This window comes from Sturnus vulgaris, chromosome 3 (assembly GCF_052056855.1).
Source record: "Sturnus vulgaris isolate bStuVul1 chromosome 3, bStuVul1.hap1, whole genome shotgun sequence".
In the NCBI taxonomy this organism is placed as follows: domain Eukaryota; kingdom Metazoa; phylum Chordata; class Aves; order Passeriformes; family Sturnidae; genus Sturnus; species Sturnus vulgaris.
Window position 1 is genome coordinate 25,461,537 of NC_142245.1, and position 22,653 is coordinate 25,484,189.

The 22,653-nt window shown below is 37.7% G+C and overlaps 1 protein-coding gene across 11 annotated transcripts in view; it reads left to right on the forward strand.

Moving 5' to 3' along the window:
* MTA3 (metastasis associated 1 family member 3) overlaps positions 1–22,653 on the forward strand; it is a 242,813-nt gene that overhangs the window by 122,993 nt on the left and 97,167 nt on the right. For 7 of the 11 annotated variants that reach the window (XR_015802203.1, XR_015802202.1, XR_015802204.1 and 4 more), the window contains exons 17-18: positions 1,273–1,304; positions 8,400–8,554. Coding sequence is in view for 7 of the 11 variants with exons in the window: in XM_088161230.1 (XP_088017356.1) it covers positions 1,273–1,304; positions 8,400–8,554 (187 nt within the window). In the remaining 4 variants the exon portion in view is untranslated. Of the gene's footprint in view, positions 1–1,272; positions 1,305–8,399; positions 8,555–13,099; positions 13,128–22,653 lie in introns of all 11 variants that reach the window. The other 4 variants (XR_015802205.1, XM_088161225.1, XM_088161227.1 and 1 more) reach the window with 1 other exon arrangement.

Below are 22,653 nucleotides of genomic sequence, written 5' to 3' on the forward strand. Positions count from 1 at the left end.
GAGATATTTAAAATGGCTTACCTTTTTTCCATCAGTGATTGAACTATATCTTAAGACTGGTTAAGGTGACTTCTCAAAAGGAAAGGGAAATGCCAGTTTAAGAGTGTAATTACCTTTCTTTTTTTGGAAAGAGATATTCAGCTGTTTTCATGTCTTTTTAATCTCTTTAATACTATTTATAACAATAATAAAATGCTTCAAGAATTCTTTATTTTATTCTTTTATATTCTTTTATTCCTGTAAATTGCAATTGGAACCAAGACAAGAATAAAAAAAAGTAATTATTTAGCATTTATCTCGCTTGCAGAACTGAGACTGTGCTGATTCAATTCATTCAGAATTGTGTACATTTTATACAAAACATGCAGTTTTGATAAATGTCCCTTCCTTAAGAACTCTGTATCCAACAAGGTGTCCTATCAAAGTTTTTGAGCAAGTCTTTGAGACTGCTGATATTATCATCTTGCATTTTCTAGACCAGCAGTGAGATTTCATGCAGGTTTTATAACTGTTCATGTTTTGTTACTGCAGTTGCACTGCTTTGAAAAAGAGCAAGGTCTCTAATATGTGAACTGTAAAATTGTAAAGCCAAAGAGAGTACGATTTCTCTTCTTGGGGAAAGAAAAAAGCAAAAGTAATCTGAGTTAAACAGCAGAGTGAAGTCTATGTTAATTATTGGCCTAGGAGAGATTGCTCTGCAATTTATATAAATATAACCATGAGCTCAGTGGACTGACTCCTGATTTATCATATAGGAGAGAATAGTTAACTTTTCTGCATGTTGCATTTTTCAATAAGCTTTGCCAGTTTCAAACTGAGCATCCACCTCAAAATTCTCAGAAAAATGGTTGTCTAGTTTTATAAAACTTTTTTTTTGAAATGGGAAAAGTAATGGAATTATGTTGATACTATCTGCATTTTTGTCTTCAGAGCTAATCCTTCATGATGCCATATGTTAAAAGCAAAATGAAAAAACCCCTCACTTCTTCAAACATGAATTATGAATTAGTTCTATTTTTATATTTTCTTGCAGAAGAGGATAATTAAGCAAAGAGAACAAGTGCAGTTAACAGCATATTATAGCATGCCATATATATTCAGGACCAATGATGAGTCTCATGCTCGTTTCATGAGAAATCTTTGCAGTCTCTGCATTTCTGGTGTGTTCATTGTTGAGCAGTAGCATCTTAGCCTTCAGCGTGAGCATCAGAATATAAGGCTTTTGTGGACAAAGAAAACATTCTAATACACTCTGGTTCTTTTATTTTCCAGAATCATCCAGCCATACAACAAGAACAATCATGGTAAGTACAGAGGAGATTATAGGTATTGATCTGCTTATAGCTATGATTTTTTCTTTGAAAATGAAGTAGATATACTAGTATCCTAAGCCATCAGCTTTTTTTTTTTTTTTTTAAGTCAAATATCATTGTAGACATAAAATGAGTCTGTCTTTATTTCACGTGAAATCTTGGGGGGAAAAAAATGAGAGATTAAACATCTTAAGAGCTTACAGTTCTGTCAGTTTGAATGTCTGAAAACTCCAACTGAAATTCTGTGTTCTGTGTTTAAGTGATTTTTTATTATGTCAAATTAATGTCGATAAATTTCTTGCATTTTATCTATACCACGTGGGGCAAAGCGCATTTAAACTTCAGAACAATAGCTGAGTAATTTCCTGCACCGCATTCCTCAGAGGCCAGTTTCTGACTTTGCCTTGAGTTTGATAATTTGGGTTCCAGAAGTAGGGAAATGTTTGAGTGGACAGATACACCTTCAAAAATGAGATTAGAAAGCTTTATGTAAGAAAATACCATGCACTTAGTGTCTCTTCTGCATTTTTATGAGAGAAAAAGGGTGAGAAATGTTTGTCTCTTTCAAACTCATAATCAAGTCAGATGAGGGCTGAAGATCAATTCACATAGAGAAAACCTTTCTCTGACAGGGATTGATTGAAGCCTGGCCTGTGGGTGTTTGAGGAGAGGGCTTTCTGCTTTTGGAAAAGACCATTTTTTGAGGCGAGCATTGAAATTTTAGACTAAGCCCCAGCAAATCATGACGAGTTTATTTTCATTCCTTTTTAGTTTTTAGGGCATCCCTTCAAGTTTATTTGCCTCTTCTTTATGTATGGCATTTATGGGCCATATAATTTCCTCCATGGATTTCTTGAGTCTACAGGGAATAAAAGGTTAATATAGTTCATTGGCTTTATCATCAATGGCCATTAATAATCCAGTGCAAATAAATTATAAATAGGGAAGGACTACAGATTACTACATATCAAAGTAGTAGAGATGTCTGGAAAAGTGATGTTTCTGTTTCCTGCTGGATGTAATGTAATCCTTCTTGGTCATAAATTTGTTTTAAATACACCCATTTCAAAAGAAGATGCTTATTTATTCAAGTGTATTCCTCTGTAACAAAATTTTGGAAGGGCTTGAAAGACTTTTTAATGTTTTTTCCATGCTGAGTTGGTGTTAGGAAAAGAGCAGGGCAATTGTGTTGAAGCTGTTTGGTGAACCCTTCACTCTGTTTTAACTTTACTCTTTTTGTCCTATTAATTGTACTCTGAAAATACTCAGACTCTCTTTTCCATTAATGTATCAAAGCAGTTCTAAAACCTGAGCCAAAAGAGTGGGGGTTTTTCCTATATATTTTTTTTCTCCTACCAAAACTTGTCCTAAGTTTTAAAGAGAGAAGGAAAAGTTTTTTAAATAGCTCAAGTTCCTGAGGTTCCTGTATTGTAAACCTCTCCAGACCCCTCTGCTGACAACTCAGATGGCTCAGACCACAAATGAATGCTCTGCAGCCAGAGTGCAGTAATTCTTCATTGCACTTAAATAAATAAAGGTAGAATTAAAAGTAAGTATTCTGCTTACTGAGAAATTGTTATAGTAATGTCTGCTCTTCTCTGCAACTAAAGCATGACTGAATGTGTAAAAGAAAATGTCTTACTCCCCAATGAGTAAGTAGAATTTGTCAATAAAAACAGAAAATATGGTATTCCTTGCTTTAGAAACAGTATGAGATTATACATTCAATACAGATATAGTAAAGCAATACTGCTGAGAGCCAATGTATGAAATGAAGTCCCCTATTTCTCACTGATTATGGTTCTATTGTCACATAAAAAGTTAAAGCATGACCTTTAGTCATCAGAATATGAGAAGTACCACAGCAAATTTGTATAACTGCCTTGGTTGCTTTGATGTACAAGAACTTTTGTCTTTCCAAGGTGAAGTTTTAAACTTCTTTACAGTTGCATTTATGGGTATTGAAATAATGTAAGGCATTAAATCTGATCTTGTCTCTGAAGATACAGATTTATGCTGAAGTCAAAGCCAGCAAAGTATAGAGTGTGCTCTGCTAAAAAAACAAAGTGTAGTTTTTCTGAGGACATTACAAGAATTTTCTTTTGTATTTAAATGCAATGATAACAGATTTTTTGTTTCAGATTCTTGTTCATAAAAATAAAAACCCCAGAAAATATTTTAAGTGTCTATGATGGGGAGAGAGGGAGAGCATACTCTGTTTTAACTATAAAATAAATTTCCTTTTGTTCTGTGCATAGTTGCCTAGCTTAATCTTTCATTACTAATTTACTGATTTCCATAAATAACTGTTTACTTCAAAATTATACCTTCTAAGACGTAATTTATTCAGAGGTTATATAGCTTGAGTGTACCATATATGACAAACAGGGACTATAAATATTGTTGTATTTTAGCCCAGATGCTTTGACAAGTCAGCTGTCCTCTTTTAGGAGGGTTGTTTCTTTTGGGATTTTTGGGTGTTTTTGTTTTTCCTTGCACAGAAAAGTCATTGACTTTGATTTTCAGCATTATAACTATTGCAGGTGTTTGTGAAAGGTATTGTAGCAAATCCAGAGCTTCCAAAGTTATGCTTGTGTTGAGTACTTGGTTATTTTCTTGTATATGGTCTGTTGTTTGAAAATCTTTCATTTTTAATAGCCTTTGGGTTTTTAAATTAAATTCTATACCCAAAGTGGTTGTGTGCCTGCATGCTATTATCAACATTTGTGACTTCACGCTGTCTAGAGATTTTGGGTATTAATTTTTGCATTCATCTCACATTTCTATGAATAAGTAAACCAGCCACAAACCTTAATGCTTATTAAAGGTATAATGCTAATCCCTTTGGAAATAGGAATACCTCAGGTGTGGCAAAAGAGAATCAATACCTGATTTAAACTTAAGGTAATTCTAAACTTGTTATAAATGTTGTACTGTATAATTAGGTTAATGCAAAATATATGGAACCAATTAATATGGGTTATTGCCAGTCATCTGAGCATAGCTGATTTCTACTCGTGATTTTTTTTCTCCTTGTAGAGAGCTTCTTTTGCTCTGCTTGCTTTCAATTGCTTTTTTTTTTGTTTAAAGATGCAACAAAAAAATTTAAAAATGTTAACTTAAGGCAATGGGAATGTTTTCCTTTTTTGAAACAATGGCGAAAACATAAGAAATCATAAACTGAAATCCACTTAGGAATTTATGGTAGTCCAGTTAAACATTCCTTCAGCCATAGTACAAAAGTTCATTGTTACTTTTTACACTTTGAATTACTGTGGGTGTTATGTATTTTATTTCAAAGCAGAATGTGTTTTCAGACCTGAGTGTCTTTTCAGAATTTTTAGTGGCTCTCAATGAATAAATGTTTGACCACTTATATAGCAGTACAAACTGAGCAACCTCTAAGCGAGAACCTCGACTGGAATTTGGGATCTGGGTCCCATTTCTGAATTTGTACAGGATTCCTCTCTTAACTTATCATCATGCATCTTGTGCTTCTCTGGGAGCTTGCCACTTTAATGTAAGGTGTTTTTGGGATGGGATCCAGACTTCATTGGACTCGCAGCTGCCACTAGAGGAGATATCATGTGTACAGTGCTCCTACACAGTTATTTCCTTGGTTTACCTGCCACAGCAAAGCCTTCTGCCTGGTGCACCTTGTGTTGAAAAACCTGATTTACAGTTTTAACTCAGTGCTGGTTCTTCCAGAAGATTTGACAAAGATGTGTAGCTTCTTTGTGAAGGGATCACCTGTGCTCCTTGGAAGTTGGAGGTGTCTCTGTTGCCCACTGTGAAATGAATGCAGATGGGAAATTCATGCCCCTGCCAGGTGAGTTTTGATGAACAGCACTTGCAAGCAGCAGAGAAATGGATCAGCATGGGGCAGGTGAAGCTGCCCAACAACCAGTCCTTATGTAAAGTCCTCTTTGTTGAAGACCTTGAAAAGATTGCCTTTGGTTTCTGAGCTTCTTCAGTCTGCAGCCTGGACACCACCTGTTTGACAGGTGAGACTCTTCCCAGAGAAAAACACCTGATGACTTAAATACTTGTGTTCTTTACGGGATGTAAGTTTGCCTGAATCAGAACACTTCTTTCAAGTGCACTGAAAGGCTTTTCTCCTGATGTCTTTTGAGCATGGAGCAATTTTGTCCCAGAATGAATGTACTCAGACTGAGATGAAGTACTTGGGAGAAAGGAGTCACTCATCACAGAGGAAGATTTGTCCAAAATGCAAACTTCTGATGCTTTGTGCTGCACTGATGTGCCCCTGGCATGCAGACCCTTAACACCAGTGGCTCTGTTGCAAACTCAGAGCACAGCTCATTAGTGAGGTACACAGTCAAAATCAAAGCAGCAGCAGCTGATTGCACACGATGGTGTTGTGAGGAAATGACTGAAGCTTTTTGCCAGTAGAGTTTTAAATGAGAAGGACTTCTGTGGTAGCACAGGGGAGTATTCCTGAGGTTTTCATAACCTTTCTGGCATAACTGTGTGCTAGGGGGGGAATCTGAATTCATCATCATCATAAAAGCAAAGCATTTTACTCTTGGTGTAGATATTAGTGTGACAGTGGCATTGAATGCTCATTTTCATACACATTGGTGAATATATTTTTTGAGAGGAACTAATGAACTGATTGCCTGGTCAAGAACTTCAGTTGTTTTTATTAACTTGAAATTAACGTGGTCCCTAGCACAGACTGGAGAACAATGATCTTATTTTCTCTTGTCCTTTTGTGAAATTTAATTAATTTCTTCAAATAGCTTGAAAGGGCTGTGGTAGAAGGGAAATAAAAGAGAAAATTCTAGCCAATTTGATGCAACAGAAATGAGATTATATTGTAAGCCTTGTGTCATTTTCTATAATGTTATCTCTTGCCTGGAATGAGGGTTAGGGGCTAATAAAAGTAGAAAAAAACAGAAGTTCTGAATTAGTTGCAATATCTGGCTCTGTCAAGGGAAAAAAGTGTCATGAAAAGAAAAGTACTTTTTCCATCAGGCTTCACTGTTTTTCAGAGTTTATGCCACAGGAAAAATGCTTTTTGTACCTTGTACATTTTATGTTCATTTTTTGCCTTCATTTCTTATCTTTACTAAAGGAAACATTCAATGGCGTATTAGAAAGAAGCCTGGGAAAAGATCTGAATCATTGCATGAGATAACTTAAACCCATTAATGGACAACAAAAATATCCCATTGGAGCCCTTGAATGTTCCTCTGTAGTGTGTGGCACTGGCAATTGCCAGTTACCAATACTGAATGGGAAGTCTGATGTGTGGCAATGTTTTCCATACTTGACTTCTTAGTCTCTCTTTGAGCACCACCCACTATGTACAAGAAGAGATCAGCAGTTAAAAACCTTCATGAATTTCAAATTTCATAGCACCTATGTACTTTACCCTGAATTTATTCTAAATAAGAGCTGAATTCTAGTAGCATGTCTTTTAGGTCTTTTTCCCCACCAAAGCCAATATGAAAAAATATGTGAAAGCCATACAGCAGTCTAGACACTGAATGAAAAAATGGAAAAAAAAAAAAGTAAATATTTAAGAGGGCTACAAAGATAGATTAATGACCCTATGTGCAACAACAATTAAATTCACCATAAATCTTTATTTTTAAGGCAAAGGAAAATAGTTTAGCTCTAAGAAAGATTTATATGTGACTCACTCAAATATGATGTCTTGTTTCTCCTCTTCTTGTTTGATTTTGTTACATGAGATCTAAGGAATCAGAGAGGAGATGGCTCAGTTACTCACAGTAGCATAATGAATGCTGGTATTTTCTGTCCAATGCATAAAATTTAAATCTCTGCTGGAGAGAGCGAATGGTGTGGATTGGGATGTGGTGAAAGTTTTGTCATAATGTGAATATAGTGCTTTGAATGTGAGTGTAAGAATTGTTCAGAAAAAATGATGCCTTTGTTTATCTTTTCTGGCTTTTATGTTTTTATGACATAATTTAAGAGATCAGTTCTCTCTTCTGCTGGTCTTTGTGGGTGCTACCAGCCCCTTCCTTACTCAGTGCCCGTGATGTTGGCCCCCTAATTAGGGGTATGAATGTGCAGCACTGCGTGCATTTACAAAAATGCTATCAGTAATGTGGAATACTGGTATTATTTCACCAAGGAAATAGTACTTTTACCTGAGAAAACATGATGTTGAATGCATGTGAGATAAAGTAAGTAAATTTTCACCTTTGTGTAATATCTTCTATTGGTTTTGTCCAACTGTTGTTAGTTAGTCCTGCTGCTGATCAATTATGTGGGAAACAAGATTCAGATTTCCAAGATTAATATTTTTGTCATGGTGTATTCTTCCAAAACATTACCTATAGATGATCAAGGAAACATTTTCACTCCTCATGTGTCAGAAGACAGCTCCTTTTGTTAGCTCTTAGTACTTGCTCTCAGTGCACAATTACTCTGGGTAAAGGTTTAGTGGAAATTCAGTATGTTGTTTTCAGTTTGATGTTATCAGCTATGAAATGAATGCAGATGTACTGCAGGTAGCTCTAACTACACAAAGACCAGTGAGTAAACCTAACAGCCATGGCACCAGCATGGTGATATAAACCTCTATTTTGCTGCTCCTGTTCAGGTTAGCAGCAAGACCAAACCACTTTTCTTATTCAGTGACTTCTATTGAAAAACAAAGACAGGCAGAGTAAGGGCCTGCAAAGTGAGAAGTATGATTTTTTTTTTAATTAGTTTAATGCCATACTTGGATGGAAAAATACATCTTGTGTTTCATTGCTTGGGATATTGTTATTTTTTTCTCAGAAATCTCTTCTAAAATCAACGGGTTTCTGTTTCTGAATTGCTTTGTTCATAGCATTGATTCATGCCTCAATATCTTTTTGTATAACTTGGCATTAGCAATAGCTAATTTAGTTTTTAAAGAGCTTTAAAACCTGTGCATAAGACATGTCAATGGGCACAGGTTGGTTGTTATCTTACCCCCAGGTGCTGATTGAGGCAGATGAGCCAGGTTTTGAGACGTGTGTAGGCTGCCCTTTGCAGCAGAATTCATTAATGGAACTATGCTTGTTCTCAGACAAACACTTTTCCCTTTTATTATGATTTCAGCACGCTGCTCCCCACATCCATATGACTAATGGCAAGGCCTTGCAAGCCAGTGCAAGTGCCATTAAGACAAGCACCATTCCAGTAATCAAGAGACAGAGGCAAAATTGGCTTGATGCTTCAGACGATGGTTTCTTTATAGCCACAGAAGAGACCAGGTAAGAGGAAATGGAATCTTAGCAGGGAATGAGGCTTCACTGCATACGTGCTATTGATCCACTATTTCAATAACAGCTTTTGACATCATTATCTGAGGTTGCATTACAGCAAAAAAAATCATGTTTGGCACATGTCAAACTTTGCATCTTCTATCTACTAATATTATCAGCATTTCATTAATAAGACTTAGTGCTACTTTTCTGTGGCAAAGATTAGAACTTTTAAATTTATTTTAGATTATATGCAATGAGATTTTGGGCACCTCTGATCATTTAGTAAAATATAAATGCATCTACAGTGTAGGCTATCCTCGAAAATTTTTAGAACTTGAAAAATACTGTACAGCAGAGAAATCAACAGCTGACAGCATCTTTCCCAGGCTAGAAGTTGATTTCGTTTAAGAGCAACTGAGATTATAATCTCCTTCAGCCTATCATTTGCAGATTAATTGGTAAAATTTAATGAGCTTTTGCTTTTTCCAAAAGAGCTTGATATCATGGAAGAGATACTAGTTTTTTTGGAGGTTCCTCTGTTCTGTTTTTTTCTTCTGCTGTCTGGCCCTTCCTTGGTTTAATTCAGACTAAGACAAGAAGTTTCAGTTTGTTATTGTAAACTGTGCTTGCTGGGACTGTTATTTAAAAAACCTTTAATATCTTGCTTAATTACAGCAAGTAATTAATCAGACTGTTCCTCACTTCTGTGATTATTTCACAAGCCTAGAAAAGCTGGTAGTTGAAGAAAAATGTAAATAATAAAAAGAGGGAAGAGAAAAACATATGAAAATATAGAGATAACCAAGGAAAACATGCACGTTTAATCCCATTAGTGGCAGATTCAGCTAGAAAAGTTAACATACTAGCACATGATAATTTTGTGTTTATTTCAACATAGTTGATTATGGCACTTTTTGGCTTTTTTATGAGGAATGCAACAACTCAGAGAGTGGTAAGAGGCTCTTAAGCTGATGAGCTCTTAGGCTTCTGATTCCAGCCCAGATTGATGGCATTTTGAGAGTTGTTTGATACAAAGACCTTAGTAATATCAGACTAATCCCTAGCAATTGGATCCTGAAAGTGAGACTGATTACCTTTTGAAGTTTTAGAATTTTCAATTTAATTTTTTCCCCATGTTATAGAGGACTGCCTATCAAAGGATGAGAAGAGTCTTACACGGGCACTGATCTCTCCACTGATCTGAGAGGCAGCCCAGACAATTTACCTGGACTAGATATTTAAATTTTAGGTGGTTGAAGTGTAGTGGGATGAGTTCTGGATTTGCAAATCGCTCATCTCTGATAGCTCTGCTTGTTCTCATCCTAGGAAATGCCCCTCCCGACTCCCAGGGATGCAGACCCCATACCCAGACCAGGGAGAAAGCAGAGCTGTTTCTGGCTCTGCATCCAGGGTGGGGCAAAACAAGGGTCTCAGTCCTCAGGGGTCTGTGTCTGCCGCTCTTCTCCAAATCATGAACAGTTTAAAGAAACATTTGAAACCTCCTGGTATGGGGAGCACGGGGAAGTTGGATCTCACTGATACTCCTCAAACAAGGAGGTGCCTGAACATGTGCTGTTGCATCACTCTGGCAGGTGCTGGAGCAGCACAGCAGGGAATGCTTTTTATCCTTTGAAACTCTGTTTCACCTTGTCTTTCACAGGAATTTTCCTTATTATTTTTAATTATTTTATTTTATTTATTTTTAATTTTCCTGTCCTCATGTCGTTCCCATTGACTCCTTCCCTCACGTGTGCTGTCTCCTTTCTAATTTTTTCCTTTGATTACTTTCACCTTTACCCCAAAACTGTTTAGACCTGGGGTAACTTGTTCTTCTCTGGGCTCTGAAAAACCCAGCCTTTAGAGCTCCAAGTGGAAAGCACTGGTTCTGCTGCTAGGAATGCCCTAATGTCCAAGGCAACAATTAAATGCTCTGTTTTTTGAGGGCAGATGGAGGCAGACAGAGTCCCTGACAGCCAGCCTGTCCTGTGATAGGTGATCACACAGCTCAGCACTGCCAGGACAAAGTTGAACACAATAATTGCAATGGGAGGAGATGTCTAGGGAGGAGATACTTGAAAAAACAGCACACAATTTACCCAGTCCTGGTATAGAATGGAAAAAAAAAATTGCAACTAATAAGAATTACCTGCCAGGGAGCAGCCATTAGGTTCTGAACATGTTCTGAACACTCAGCTCAGAAATAATCACCCCATCTAAGGTCACAACTGGTTCTTTTGGGAACTTTTTTTGTGCTCCATCAGGATCCAATCTGTTTTATCATGTGAATTTGTTCATTAAAAATGCATATGAGAGAGAGACATGCTTATTATAGAAAAAGGAAAAATATTTTTCAGTATCATGGTTTCTTTTTCAACAGTCCACAACAATTTTCATTTCTCTGTCCTAAAATAAATTTTTTGTCTAGTGAATTAGGGTTTAAGATGCACATTTCTATAAAACACTAAGTAGGGAGTCTAGAGGGTAAATTTTTTTGTAGAAATTTAGTTTTAAAAGCCTGTACTATAATAGATGATATCCACAAAGAAAAAAAGAGTAGTAATATTGCTCCTAGACTAAATGACGTACCAGTCTATTTCTTGCTAATCAAACCCAAGATGCACATGAGCATTCTCATTATTTATCAATAGATAAGATGAATATATGTATTTAATACTACATTTTAGAAGAATTTTTAGTAAAATTAATTTTTAATAATAACACTTTCCTCTCTGAATTTAAGCAGAAATACTATTTCTGTAGAGTTAACTCTTCTCTATCTAATTGCTCACATATTTGAGATATTTGTAGCAATGGATGTGAAATAGTAAGAGCAGTGAAAATAACCATGGGAATTATGTATCATCCAAGCTTTCCAGAATAACCCTTGGAGTTACTCTAGAATTTTAGGGCAGTGCCTTTCTCTCTACACTGAGGCCAAAGTTCAACAATGCCTGCAGGTATTCTTAAAAATTTCTGTTAACTTGTGTATCATGGAAACACAAGGACTGGAGTTTACATTGGAAGCTGAACATATTTTTAGGTGCTAATCTTCCCTTCTGAGCAGAACAGGAATGTATTTTATATCAGTGGCAATGCACATCCTCATACATTTCAGCTTTGTTTTTCAGTTGTAGCTATTTGAAAGCCATTTCCTCCCCTGTTTATCAGTATCTGCACATCTGGGGAAAAGTGGCAGCAGAAACGTTTGTGTTTCCCTCTTTCCCAGCCCAGTTGCCTCTGCAGAGCTGGGCTGCATGTTAACACGGTGCTGAGCCCCAGCCATTGCAGCCCACAGCCACTTTGGGGAAGAGGCAGAGTTTTTCCATGCCTGTTAGTGCCTTGAAAGGATCACCCCCATGAATTTTGCTATGTGTGTACGTGGATGTCCTTCTGAACACTGTCAGCAAGCTCAGTGAATTTTGCCAATGAATACAGAGGTCGCCAGTTCTGCTATCTCATCTCTAGTGACAAGCTGTGCTCTCTATTCCAAACCCTCCCTGATGCCTGTGTGAGACCAGTTCCCGTGGGATTTCCCTGCCTCTGTTCAGTCACAGGCTCACAGCAGGGATTTATCTAGACAGAAAACCACATGGCAGCTCGAGAACACTTGCCTTTTGACATTACATCATAATTTTATGTTGACCTTTACTGGCTTTAATATTTTTGTATTTTTCTTTATTTGTATCCTTTTCGAATGAAAAAGAAATTCTCGTTCCCTACTGTGAAATAACTTGCTGAAGATTTTATTCTAAAGTACAAATCTGTTTACACAATTCATTGGAAAAATCACTCTTTAAAGAGCCTCATGTTTATCACTGCTCACCAAAAGACTGTCTTTACTTTTTTTTTAATATCCTTAGATATTAGTTGCTAGGATTCTTCTAGCACTATGTGCAAGCTTTAGGATAAGCCAGAAGTCTCCTAACCATAAAAGCATTTTATTCATTTCTTTGTACTAAATCAGCTTTGCTATAAAGAAATTTTTTGGGTGATGTGGGTTCTGTTGTAGGCCCAATAGGTCAACAGAGAAAATTACCATATTGCGAGGAACTAAATTCTTTATACAGAATTGCTATTCTGGGAGCTAATAATTGAAAAAAAATTTGAACAGTTTATACTATGGTCTTTGGAACCATAGTAAAATGTAATAGAGTGTCTTAATATCTTGAGTTATATAAGATAAAACATCATCTTTGAGTAAAATTAATAATATTGCTATTGAACCATTCGATGTCAAGGGGAATATATCTGTTGATTAAAACTTTTCTTACCAATTCTAGGTATGCAGTGTGCCTCTATTTCCTATACACACACTCTGTCCCTAACAGAGTGCATGTGCATGCCAATGGTCAGACTTGTGTAGGGACAGCTAAAACACTGGTTGGTAAATGAATTTTTTTTTTTTTCAGCATTTGCATTATAAGAAATGTGTGGAAATGTTTGGCTGGCTGCGTTATAGCAGCGGATTCTATGTGCTTTCCCTTCATGGGCCAAAAAGCATATTTGCATATAGATCTGCAGTTGAATGACTCAATGCTTGTTTCCTTTCAGTGCTGAAGCAGTTAGAAACCTTCTCACGGTAAGTGCAACTCCATTGGGAATGAGTTAACTGCAACTGCTAAAATTAGAACATGATCTTTAGCTGCTACCAGCAGACATGGCTTCCTTTTTTTGCTGATGATAAAATGATTTGAGAGGCATCCCTGTGGCAGCATTATACAGGCAATTTTCTTATCCCTCACTTCATGTTCTGTCTCCAAAAGGAAAAATCTTCCCTTGATTTGTTGAGGTGCTACGTAAGGATATCACAATTGCTGTGATAATTACCTGGTACCACTCATTTTTATTTATGCATGTCTCATAGCACACAGAGAAAAAGCTTAAAATCCCAAGTTGCATGTCGAGAAAGAAGAGAATGTGAGGCTGACAACCAGCTTCTGCAGAATGTTGAGTCTTGCTGTGCTGTCAGTGGTCTGCTTCTCTTGCAGAAGTGGGGGAGAGCCACGCTGGCGCTCATGGCCCTTGGTGCTCCTGCACGCGCTCTGCCCTCCCCGCAGCGCAGCTTCATCCATGGAAACCCCAACCCGTGCCTCGAAACACAAACTGGCAACCTGCCACAACCAAAGACAGAGTTCAGAGCTGTGGGTGCCCTGCTCCTGCCCCCCTCTCTCTCCCATGTGTGCTCTAATCTAGGCTTAGGCAAGGTCATGCACAGTGCTTGAGCTGCTGGGAGAAAAGGCAAAACTGGAGGAGTAAGGCTTCGGTGCCTGGGGTCTGATACACAGTGCAGAGCTGCAGGTCTACATCCGAGCCAGAGTTCCAGTGCTAACTGTTCTCCTCCTTCTTCCTCCTCACAATTCCTATCACACAAATGTCCATGGGTATGATTACTCTTTCTTTTCCAGCTGGCCCCAACTCTGCAAAAAAATTTGTGCACCAAAACAAAAAAAGGGTTTTTTTACCTCTGCTTTTCATGAGGCACTTTGATTTGAATTGGGATCCTGGTTTTGAACTACACCACACTAGGATCCTGGGCATAGTGCATTTTAATTTCTTACCTGCATGGTACCATGGCCTTTAGACCCCAGTCCTGTTACCAGCTGCAAGAATTTGCCTGGCTGCACTCATGAAGCATCAGCTGCAAACCTGAGAATGTGATGCACCAGCTCTCTAACAAAAAACTCTATCAGTCTCTAAGGATGTAATTTTCCAGCTCCTTTACTTCTGATTTATTATAGAGTTGTCATACATCTTGAAAAGCAGGGATTACAGAATATATCCCTTAGAATTCTGTTTAATCCCTCCTGATAGGATTGCAAATATCTTATTGATTGGCCACATCCGAGTCCAGGTGAACTGACAGCTCTCTCCAGTCACTGTGACAATACCTTGCGTGTGAGGAATTCAGGGAGGAGCTGTCCTTGCTACGGTTTAGGAGCCATCCTACTCGGTTAACTTCCATTCAAAGCTGTTATATGCTCTTGAGAGAACATAATAGCTTCTGTGAGATGTTATTTTGACCTTATTTCTTGTGGTCTATTCATGAATGCTGTGCACTGTTCACATTTTATAAATCATATTTTTCTGAGCCCCAGCTGACACACTGTGATGCAGAATCACAAGCAGCAGTACAGAAACTAGATCATAATCTCTTACCATTCATTTGTCATTGAGCAGCTTTCATGGGTCTGAAGACATTTTCTTTCAATATTTAGCTACATGAATTTTTTCCTACTAAATCAGAGTAACACTATTGTGATAATGCAAATGTTTGTTTTTAAAAGCATGCTTTTTCCGTGGAACTAAAACAACTCATTTGAAGAATGTGAATTTTTTAAACTTAATGAATCAGAGCTATATACAAGGAAAACACGTTCACAAAAGCCCCTCAGAGCTCAGTGTAAGTTATGCCATTGGACAGAGCTGGGAGGTTTGAGAAACACGTGCTGTTATGGGGTTTGCTTTATCAGTCTTCAGAGCAAATGAAATACAATCATGCCGGTTTGGAGCTATGGATTAATTTTCTCACAGTTTAAAATGGAGTATCAGTGGCACTGTAGTAACCTTCTTGCCCTGTTTAATGCCACATGGTAGTGGAAGGATGCTTGGGGCACTTGCCTAGGACTTGGAAAACCACGATTCAGTTCCCTGCTTCCTCACAGACCACCCATGATATTCAAGCAGGTCTTTTAAGTCTGTATCTCCAAGCATTTATATACCTGACTCCTCAAACACAAAATTAAGAAGGTGCCTAAGTGCTTGCTTGAAAGTTTGGAGGCAAAGAACAGGTAACTGCTGCTCCTTGCCTAAAGAATCAGATGAAGCCTTCTCATTCTTCCAGAGCACTGCTCCACACGGAGCAGGTCAGGAGCCTTAGAGGGGATCTTGTTTAAGAGAAAACTCTTTACCTTTGTTGGTAATACAGTCTCATGGAAATGCCACCCACAGGAGTCCAGAAGCTGCTGACTGAAATTGGATGATTTGTTAGTTTCAGAGCTGTCTCCACTGATTAGCAGGTGAAAATTAATTAGCATACTGCTTTGGTGATGACCGCAGGGAGGCTGGGGCTAGGAACAGATGGCTGTAAATGACCTAGTTACTGCTGCCTGAAAAGTCACACCTTTGGCTCTTGTGAGATGATCCTGCCCTGTTGTGAGCAGAAATTCAAATATGCTGCCTCTCCAGGGGGGCTTAGATACCAAAGTTTGCTTTGCAATTGCATCTTAGGTCAGAGCTTGAATGTGGTTCATTCACATGACTCAGCTAAAAAACAAAGGCACGTTTAGAAGGGTCCCTCAGCCACTTGCAATCTTCTCCAATGCTGTTGACAAATCTTCTCTCACATTCAGACAGTAGGTGCAGAAATAGCCGGAAAATTTTATATTTGGGAAGGGAAATACAATTTCTAAAATGAGCCTTTCTGTAAAATTTTGTTGTCTTGGGAAAATTGGGAGGGAAAGAAAACCTCAAAAACTTAGATGAAACACAGGGATGATAAATGCATTAAACACAGATGTTGGTGGAGAAGCTCCTGTATAAGCACTTGACTTTTCCAAAAACCTTGTTTTCTTTGCTGGACTTTCCAGACCCAATTCAGCAAAGCCCTTAAATTCATTCCTGAGCTCAGTCCATCAGCTGGAGTACATCACATAGTCCCCAATACACCCTATATGTCTGATGTTAGATTGGGATGCCAAGCAGTTTGTTAACCTGTTTTCTTACGGTTCTTGACAAATTTTGTGTTTCCTGCAGTATGGTTGGCAATTTCAAAAGGATTTTTTTTTTTCAGGAGCTGTCTTTTGTGTTTGCACAGAGGATTTGATGTAGCTGAATCCAATCCTCTTTATTGAATGTTTTAACTGAAAGTCTTAGGGCTTAGCTTTTTGTTAGCTTGCTGCTTAGCTTTTTCCTAAATCCACATATCCAGTGGGAATGTGTCATCTTGTAATATTTGGCCGTCTTCTATTGTGGGAGTTAAAACCAATTTGGTTTTGAACAAGAAGAAATTTTTCTATAAATAAGCATCTTTGTATGGGAAGCCAATTTCTCTGTCAAAGCCTTGGGAAACATACAAAGTAAAATAATAATGCAAACTTGTCAGACCAACGTATTTAAATCTCAAAGAAAAGATAGAGAAAACATTTATTATACAATTGTTACCTATAGCGAGGCTAGAGCAACATCAGCTTAGGGCTAAAATTAGTCTACTCTCACCATTCCTATGATAAACCATGGTATTTTCTCACCTTAGATCTTAGATATTGATGATAGTAATCCTAAAATACTGTGCAATATCACTGTTCAGAGATATTTTTCCCTTTTCATGATTTCTGTGCTACATGAGCAGCAGTAACTCGTAGAAGCAAAGAAGTGTTTCATCTGAAGGCAGAGAAATACACAGCAATAATGTGCATGTAGGCAGGGAATCTGTGTAAGTCCTGGGGTGAACACACTGTTGCTAAAGTTAAATAGCAAAAAAGATTATAAAATTGTACCCTGGTGTATATGTTAAAAAATATGGTGTCAGTGATCCTCACAATCTTAAAATTCACACAGAACTGCCCACTAAATTTAATTCCTAAGTTGCCCTCTATGAGAGTCTTCGTTTCAAATTACAGATGGAGGATTTAATTCTGAATTAGTCCATATTTCAGTGTATATATTTAATCATTCATTCTTAATACTTTCCCTGATAATTTTGGGGCTTTTTAAACTCATGACCCTCTGGCATAAATGTAGGTAAGGCTGTGGAAAAACAAGTGTTAGTTGGTCTCTTTTTGTGAAAAAGCTTGCATAAGTAACTACAGAGGCATTTTAAATATAAAATACCATGGAGAACATATTGACTGTGACTGTGAAAGTCAATCACAGAGATAACTAACAGATCTTGTCAAACATCTAAGGAAACTTGACTGGCTGTTTTTGTAACTTGTGCTATGGGTAGAGGCTAAAACACTTACTTGACAAAATACTATTTAAGTGTTTTTCTTGCGGAGAAAACGCAGATGCAAAATTTAAAATTCTGAGGTTGCCTCTTGCTTGATGTGAGACACCAGACAAGTAATTTAATTTCTCTATCTCCACCATTTTGTCTGTAAGCTTGAGTAATATTGGTGTACGCCTACTCCTTAGGATGCTGTGCAGTTTTTAATTAGCCAGTCCAACAAGCACTAGGAGATACTGATGTGAAAAATGCTGCCCATAAATGTGGAGAGCAGGATGAGTGGCAGGAAATGAACTTGAATAGATCTTTGGTCACATAAATATTGTTTAAAAATTTGAAAAAAACCTTCAACCTTTGACATGAAAATGACCTTAGAAATTAGCATCAAATCATTCTGTGGCAAAGCTTTGCTCTGTTGATGCCACGCTACAATTTTCTAATCCATATTCTGCACTGGAGCTTCTGTGTGTAGAGAAATGCTGATTAAACAAGAGATTGATGGTGTGAAGCAGAGCCCCAGGGGATGGGCTTGTGAGGGAACTTTTGCTCTCCAACTGTTTCTGGTAAGACTGAATAATTTTTATTTTTCGGCCCTTGCTTAATAGCAAGTATCCAGGATGCCAAGAACCTCCTTCAAATATACCCTATTGGTACATATGTTATTCCAGGAAAAGTATATGCATAATTGATAAAGAGGAAGCATGTTGTCAATCTTTTTGAGCCTCAGGTAATATTATAAGCTGTAATATTGTAAAGCACAGTGTTCAGGCCAAAAAATTCAGATGAAGCATACCCTGAAATAATCAAGCAAGGTAAGAAAAAAAAGACAAAAAAATGCTAATAATATTGGAGAAGAATAGTATCTCTTTTTTCCCCCCTATGAAAAATATAATAGGGAATTTTCTGTTATCTTGGACTTAAATAAACATGTTTAGTTGACAAAATATTTTGGAAAATTTTCAATGCAGTATTTAACGTTGCTGGGGAAAAGGCATTTAATGCTTGTAGCCCAAGGCCAGAAACAGAAGTTGTATGTTCTGTACCTTTTTGTCAGAGTCTGGTATAATGCTGGAATTGTGAATTAATGTGCTAGATGTTTGGGGAGTATTTGAAAGCAGCGTTGTGTTCCACTGTTAACCAGCTTGCTCTGATGCACCTTCTCTTCAGTTTCTTGGTTGTCTCAGGAAAAATTGTATGCTGCTATGTGGGTAAATTTTTCATCTCATAGTAAGTGATGTTTAATCAATATACAGAATGGCCATCCTGCTGCAGAATAAATAGATGGTTTTGAAAATTCCTCTTGGTAGAGTAGGAATTCATTCTCATCCTGCTGATAGAGCTGGGAAGAATAAAGGAGTTGCTTTGAAATCTGCTGGTGTTTGTGCCTGTGAGCTGTGGAAGGCTTTTTGGCTCCCTGGATTCCCAGAGTGCAGGTCTATTGACACATCTGCAGTGATCTTGTGTTTCTTCCCAGGGAGCAGAGGTTAAGCAGCCCTTTATTGGATAAAGCAGACTTCCTGCCTTGCAGCCTCTGCAGGGTAAGGTAACTAAGGGAAGGCTAATGAATTTCAGATAAAGTGCAGAGGAGCTGTCCTGTAGCTCAGGTTACAAGTCTGTTGAAGCCTGAGCCGTAGTTTTGTTTCAAGGACTATGAATAATTTACTTTTTTACTCATTCCATCAAGCTTCCTTTGCTAGGATTGTACAGTGGAATAGAACTACCAAAGTTGGATATTGGTGAAATGCCGTGGATTCAAAGACAGGCTTTTCTCCCCTCCTTGGGGGAAGGACTGTTTGGGGAGCACGGCTCTGCCATCATCACTGCTGTGTGTGATGATGTCCTGACTGTCCCTGCTGAGCTCACAAAGCTCCACCCGAACACAGGGCAAGTCTGTGTTCAGTCTGTGGGGTCCATCATTCCCACCAACCAGATCAAGGGGTTTTTTTAACTCTGCCTACCCCTGGTAGGGCTCTGTGCTGCTGGCTTCTGTGAGAAGCCAGCCTGGCACCCTAACTGATGGGTAACTTTAGTTGCCTCAGCAGCAGGTAACCTCAGCCCCTTGGTGGTAAATACCAAGCTCACAGATGAACCGTGAGGATAATCTCACTGCTGATTGTTGGGATCTAGAGTTATTCATCATGTGATGACCAGTGTATGACCCTTTATAATGTTTATTGGGGCTAAAAAGTTTTTTCAGTTCCAGCATTCAACTGAAAAATGAAAAGTGGTGCTGAGAGTAGGACTTTGTTTCTTCCATCTCTTGTCTCCTAAACCACTTTAGAATATTAATGAAATATTTTCAGAGGAAATGAAAATATGGGAAAATCTATTGAACTGGTTGATTATTCCAAAAGCCATGACAGTTATTTGGAGTTAAACTGGATAGAAATAATTTCAATAGTAGATATTTCAACAGTAGATCGACTTGTTGTTCAAGGCACTCTAGAAATGCACATAAAGAGATGATTTCTGCTCCAATGTGATTTTGATTTAAATCAGCAGTAGGTAGAAAGAGACAGAGGTGACTTATGCCATACAATAGGTCAGGCATAACACAGTCATAGAAATCTGTGCTTTAAACCCTTGAACTGGATTTTTTCTCCCAATAAAGAAAATGCTTTAACCCATTACTAATGGCCTTCTATATATACATACTAGCTATAAGCTGGTTTTTTTTTGATACACAAAACATCAGAGAAGCCCTCAAGGTGATGCAGAACCTGAAAAATTACATTATCATAAGCTGCTTAGGAAGATCTGACACTGCAATTTGTAATTGGTGTGTCTAAAAGCTATTGTTCATAGAGAACAGTCTTGCTCCATAAATATTGATAAAATATTGGAAGATAAACACTAGTAAAGGAAAACATTTCCTTGCTAGGAGGAGAAAAATAAGATAAGCTCTTAAAACATTTAAATAATGTTGGTGTGTCTACAGCAGCACCTCTTTAATCTCAAAAAGGTTATATCACTCTATCTGCCATCTGTATGGGTTTTATAATGCAACTATGTGGCTCATGGCAACAGCTTTCCAATAGTCCCATGCTTATTAAAGTCTTCCATTTTGTTTTTATAAATTAACATTTCCTAAGGCCCTTGTTTTTAGAAGGTGTATCAGTGTCAACACTTCTGCTTTCCAAAACTATTTTAAACTAGTTTCTGTCATGTTAAGGAGAAATTAAAATTGTAATGCAATATGGGAAAGTTTCATCCTGAAAGTGTTGAGGGGAAGAAAAGTGTCTAAAGCAGCAAACCAAAGAATAAAATACTTTTGCACACAGGTAGAAATGTAGGAAGTGCTGTGAGTCCTTTAGTCTGTAACATATCAGGTTTCTAAGGATCTGTGCCTACAGCTTCATCCCAGTTAAATTCTCTTTCAGCAAGAGCACTGCACACATTTTGGCCTTTCACTATGTTTAAAAGCCTGTTGAAATTAATAAAAAGCCTATCAGCTTTCCAAGATAGTGCCCCCTCCTGTAATTTGATCCACTGAATAGTTAAAATATACCTCTGGATAAAAGAAGCCCTCAAAGAAATAACTGATTATTTCATCTAATAACCACCAAAGAATTATGGCTATTCTTTTAAATATTAATTTTTTCGAAGTGGCCTTGAATTTGCACTGAAAATTTACATTGCACAAAATTTACACTGCCTTGGAGCTGCAGCAACTTCACAAACATTTCTCTAGAATATGTTTTTTTTTCTTATCTTTTAGCCTTGTTTTCTTTCTGATTGGCTCTGTGGTTAGACTGATTGCAAGTTTCACACACAATTTGTGCCAGAACACAAAATTCTGCCAGTGTTGGCAGTATTTATGCATCTAGCACATTTATGTTGCTGTTTACACTTGGAAAGTCATAACAGAATACTTTACCCCAATGGAGAAGTTATATGGAATTTCAACTATGATTGTGCAGGAAATCAGTTTTCTTATTCCTGCTGCCGACCTGGGGGTGTTCCTTGTGCTACCAGCAATTGGATAACAATACATTTCCACAGCACCAGTTCTTACAGCTCTTACATAAGAGGATGTTGATCAAATGGCATCAGGCTAAGGAAGAGTCAGGTAAAAATATCAAACTAATTTAGGGAGAGTGAGGAAAACAAAGCTGTGTCCTTGAGCTTCAAACTCTGCAGCCAGGTTTGTATTAAGTCATTAACTTATCTTTAGTGGAAACAGAGCACCAAAAGCAATTCTGGACCTTGGTATTTAGGAAGAGTTATGGACATCTCACAAGTGCATGCGTGTTGAGGGCAATTCCTCTTCCTAGGGAAATGTTTCTTTCAAAACAAGATTTGTCATCTGCTGTTAGCAGACTTTTGCATGCAATTAATTTCTTTCTCTGTAGAAACTTCTTCCGTAATTTGTATTTATTTAATATTGATTCTTAAGTACTGTTGGAAGAGCTGATAAGACCAAAGTTAGTGCAGCCATCACAATTCTGAGTCCAATGCAGAGGAGGATGCACAACAGTTTATATATAGCACAGTAACACTCTATATCAACAAACTTAAAGCAGGCAATGCCTTCCAGTCCTACTAGAAAAGACTTCAAAACATATTCTTGACTATCACCACTTGGAGGCCTCTCTTTATTCTACTCCAGTTGAAAAATTGGTGCTGTTTTAGTGTGTGGCAGAATTAGAGAAGGGAACTTTGAGTCAGCTTTTGCAAATGCAATATTTTGCTCCCAGTTATCCTATTCCTGCAAAATCTGGACATAATGGATTATTATATAGGATTGTGCTTCACTTCAGCAGATGGTGAGTTACATGGAACACACTTGGATCCTGAGAAAGGGTTGGTTAATTATAATGACTCTCCTGATTAAATTTAAGCATGGCATAAATGCTCTGTACAGCCTAACTTACTTCTGCCCATGAGGTTCCAATCTGTTTATGAAACTTGAACAGAGACATTAGGTCTTCTTCTAGACCTTTATTAAGACTTTTGTACATTTCCATATTTCCCTGAATAGGTGCCAAGGGTCTTGTTTACCTTTATCTGCAGCTACCAATTGAAGTGTCATGCAGACATAAAGAATGTGTGTTGTTCCTACCTTACACCAGTGCATCACATTTAACTTAAAAATGAGCACAGTGATGCCCCATTAAATATTTAGTTCATTCTCATAACTTTGGTCTCAGGAAGGCTAGAA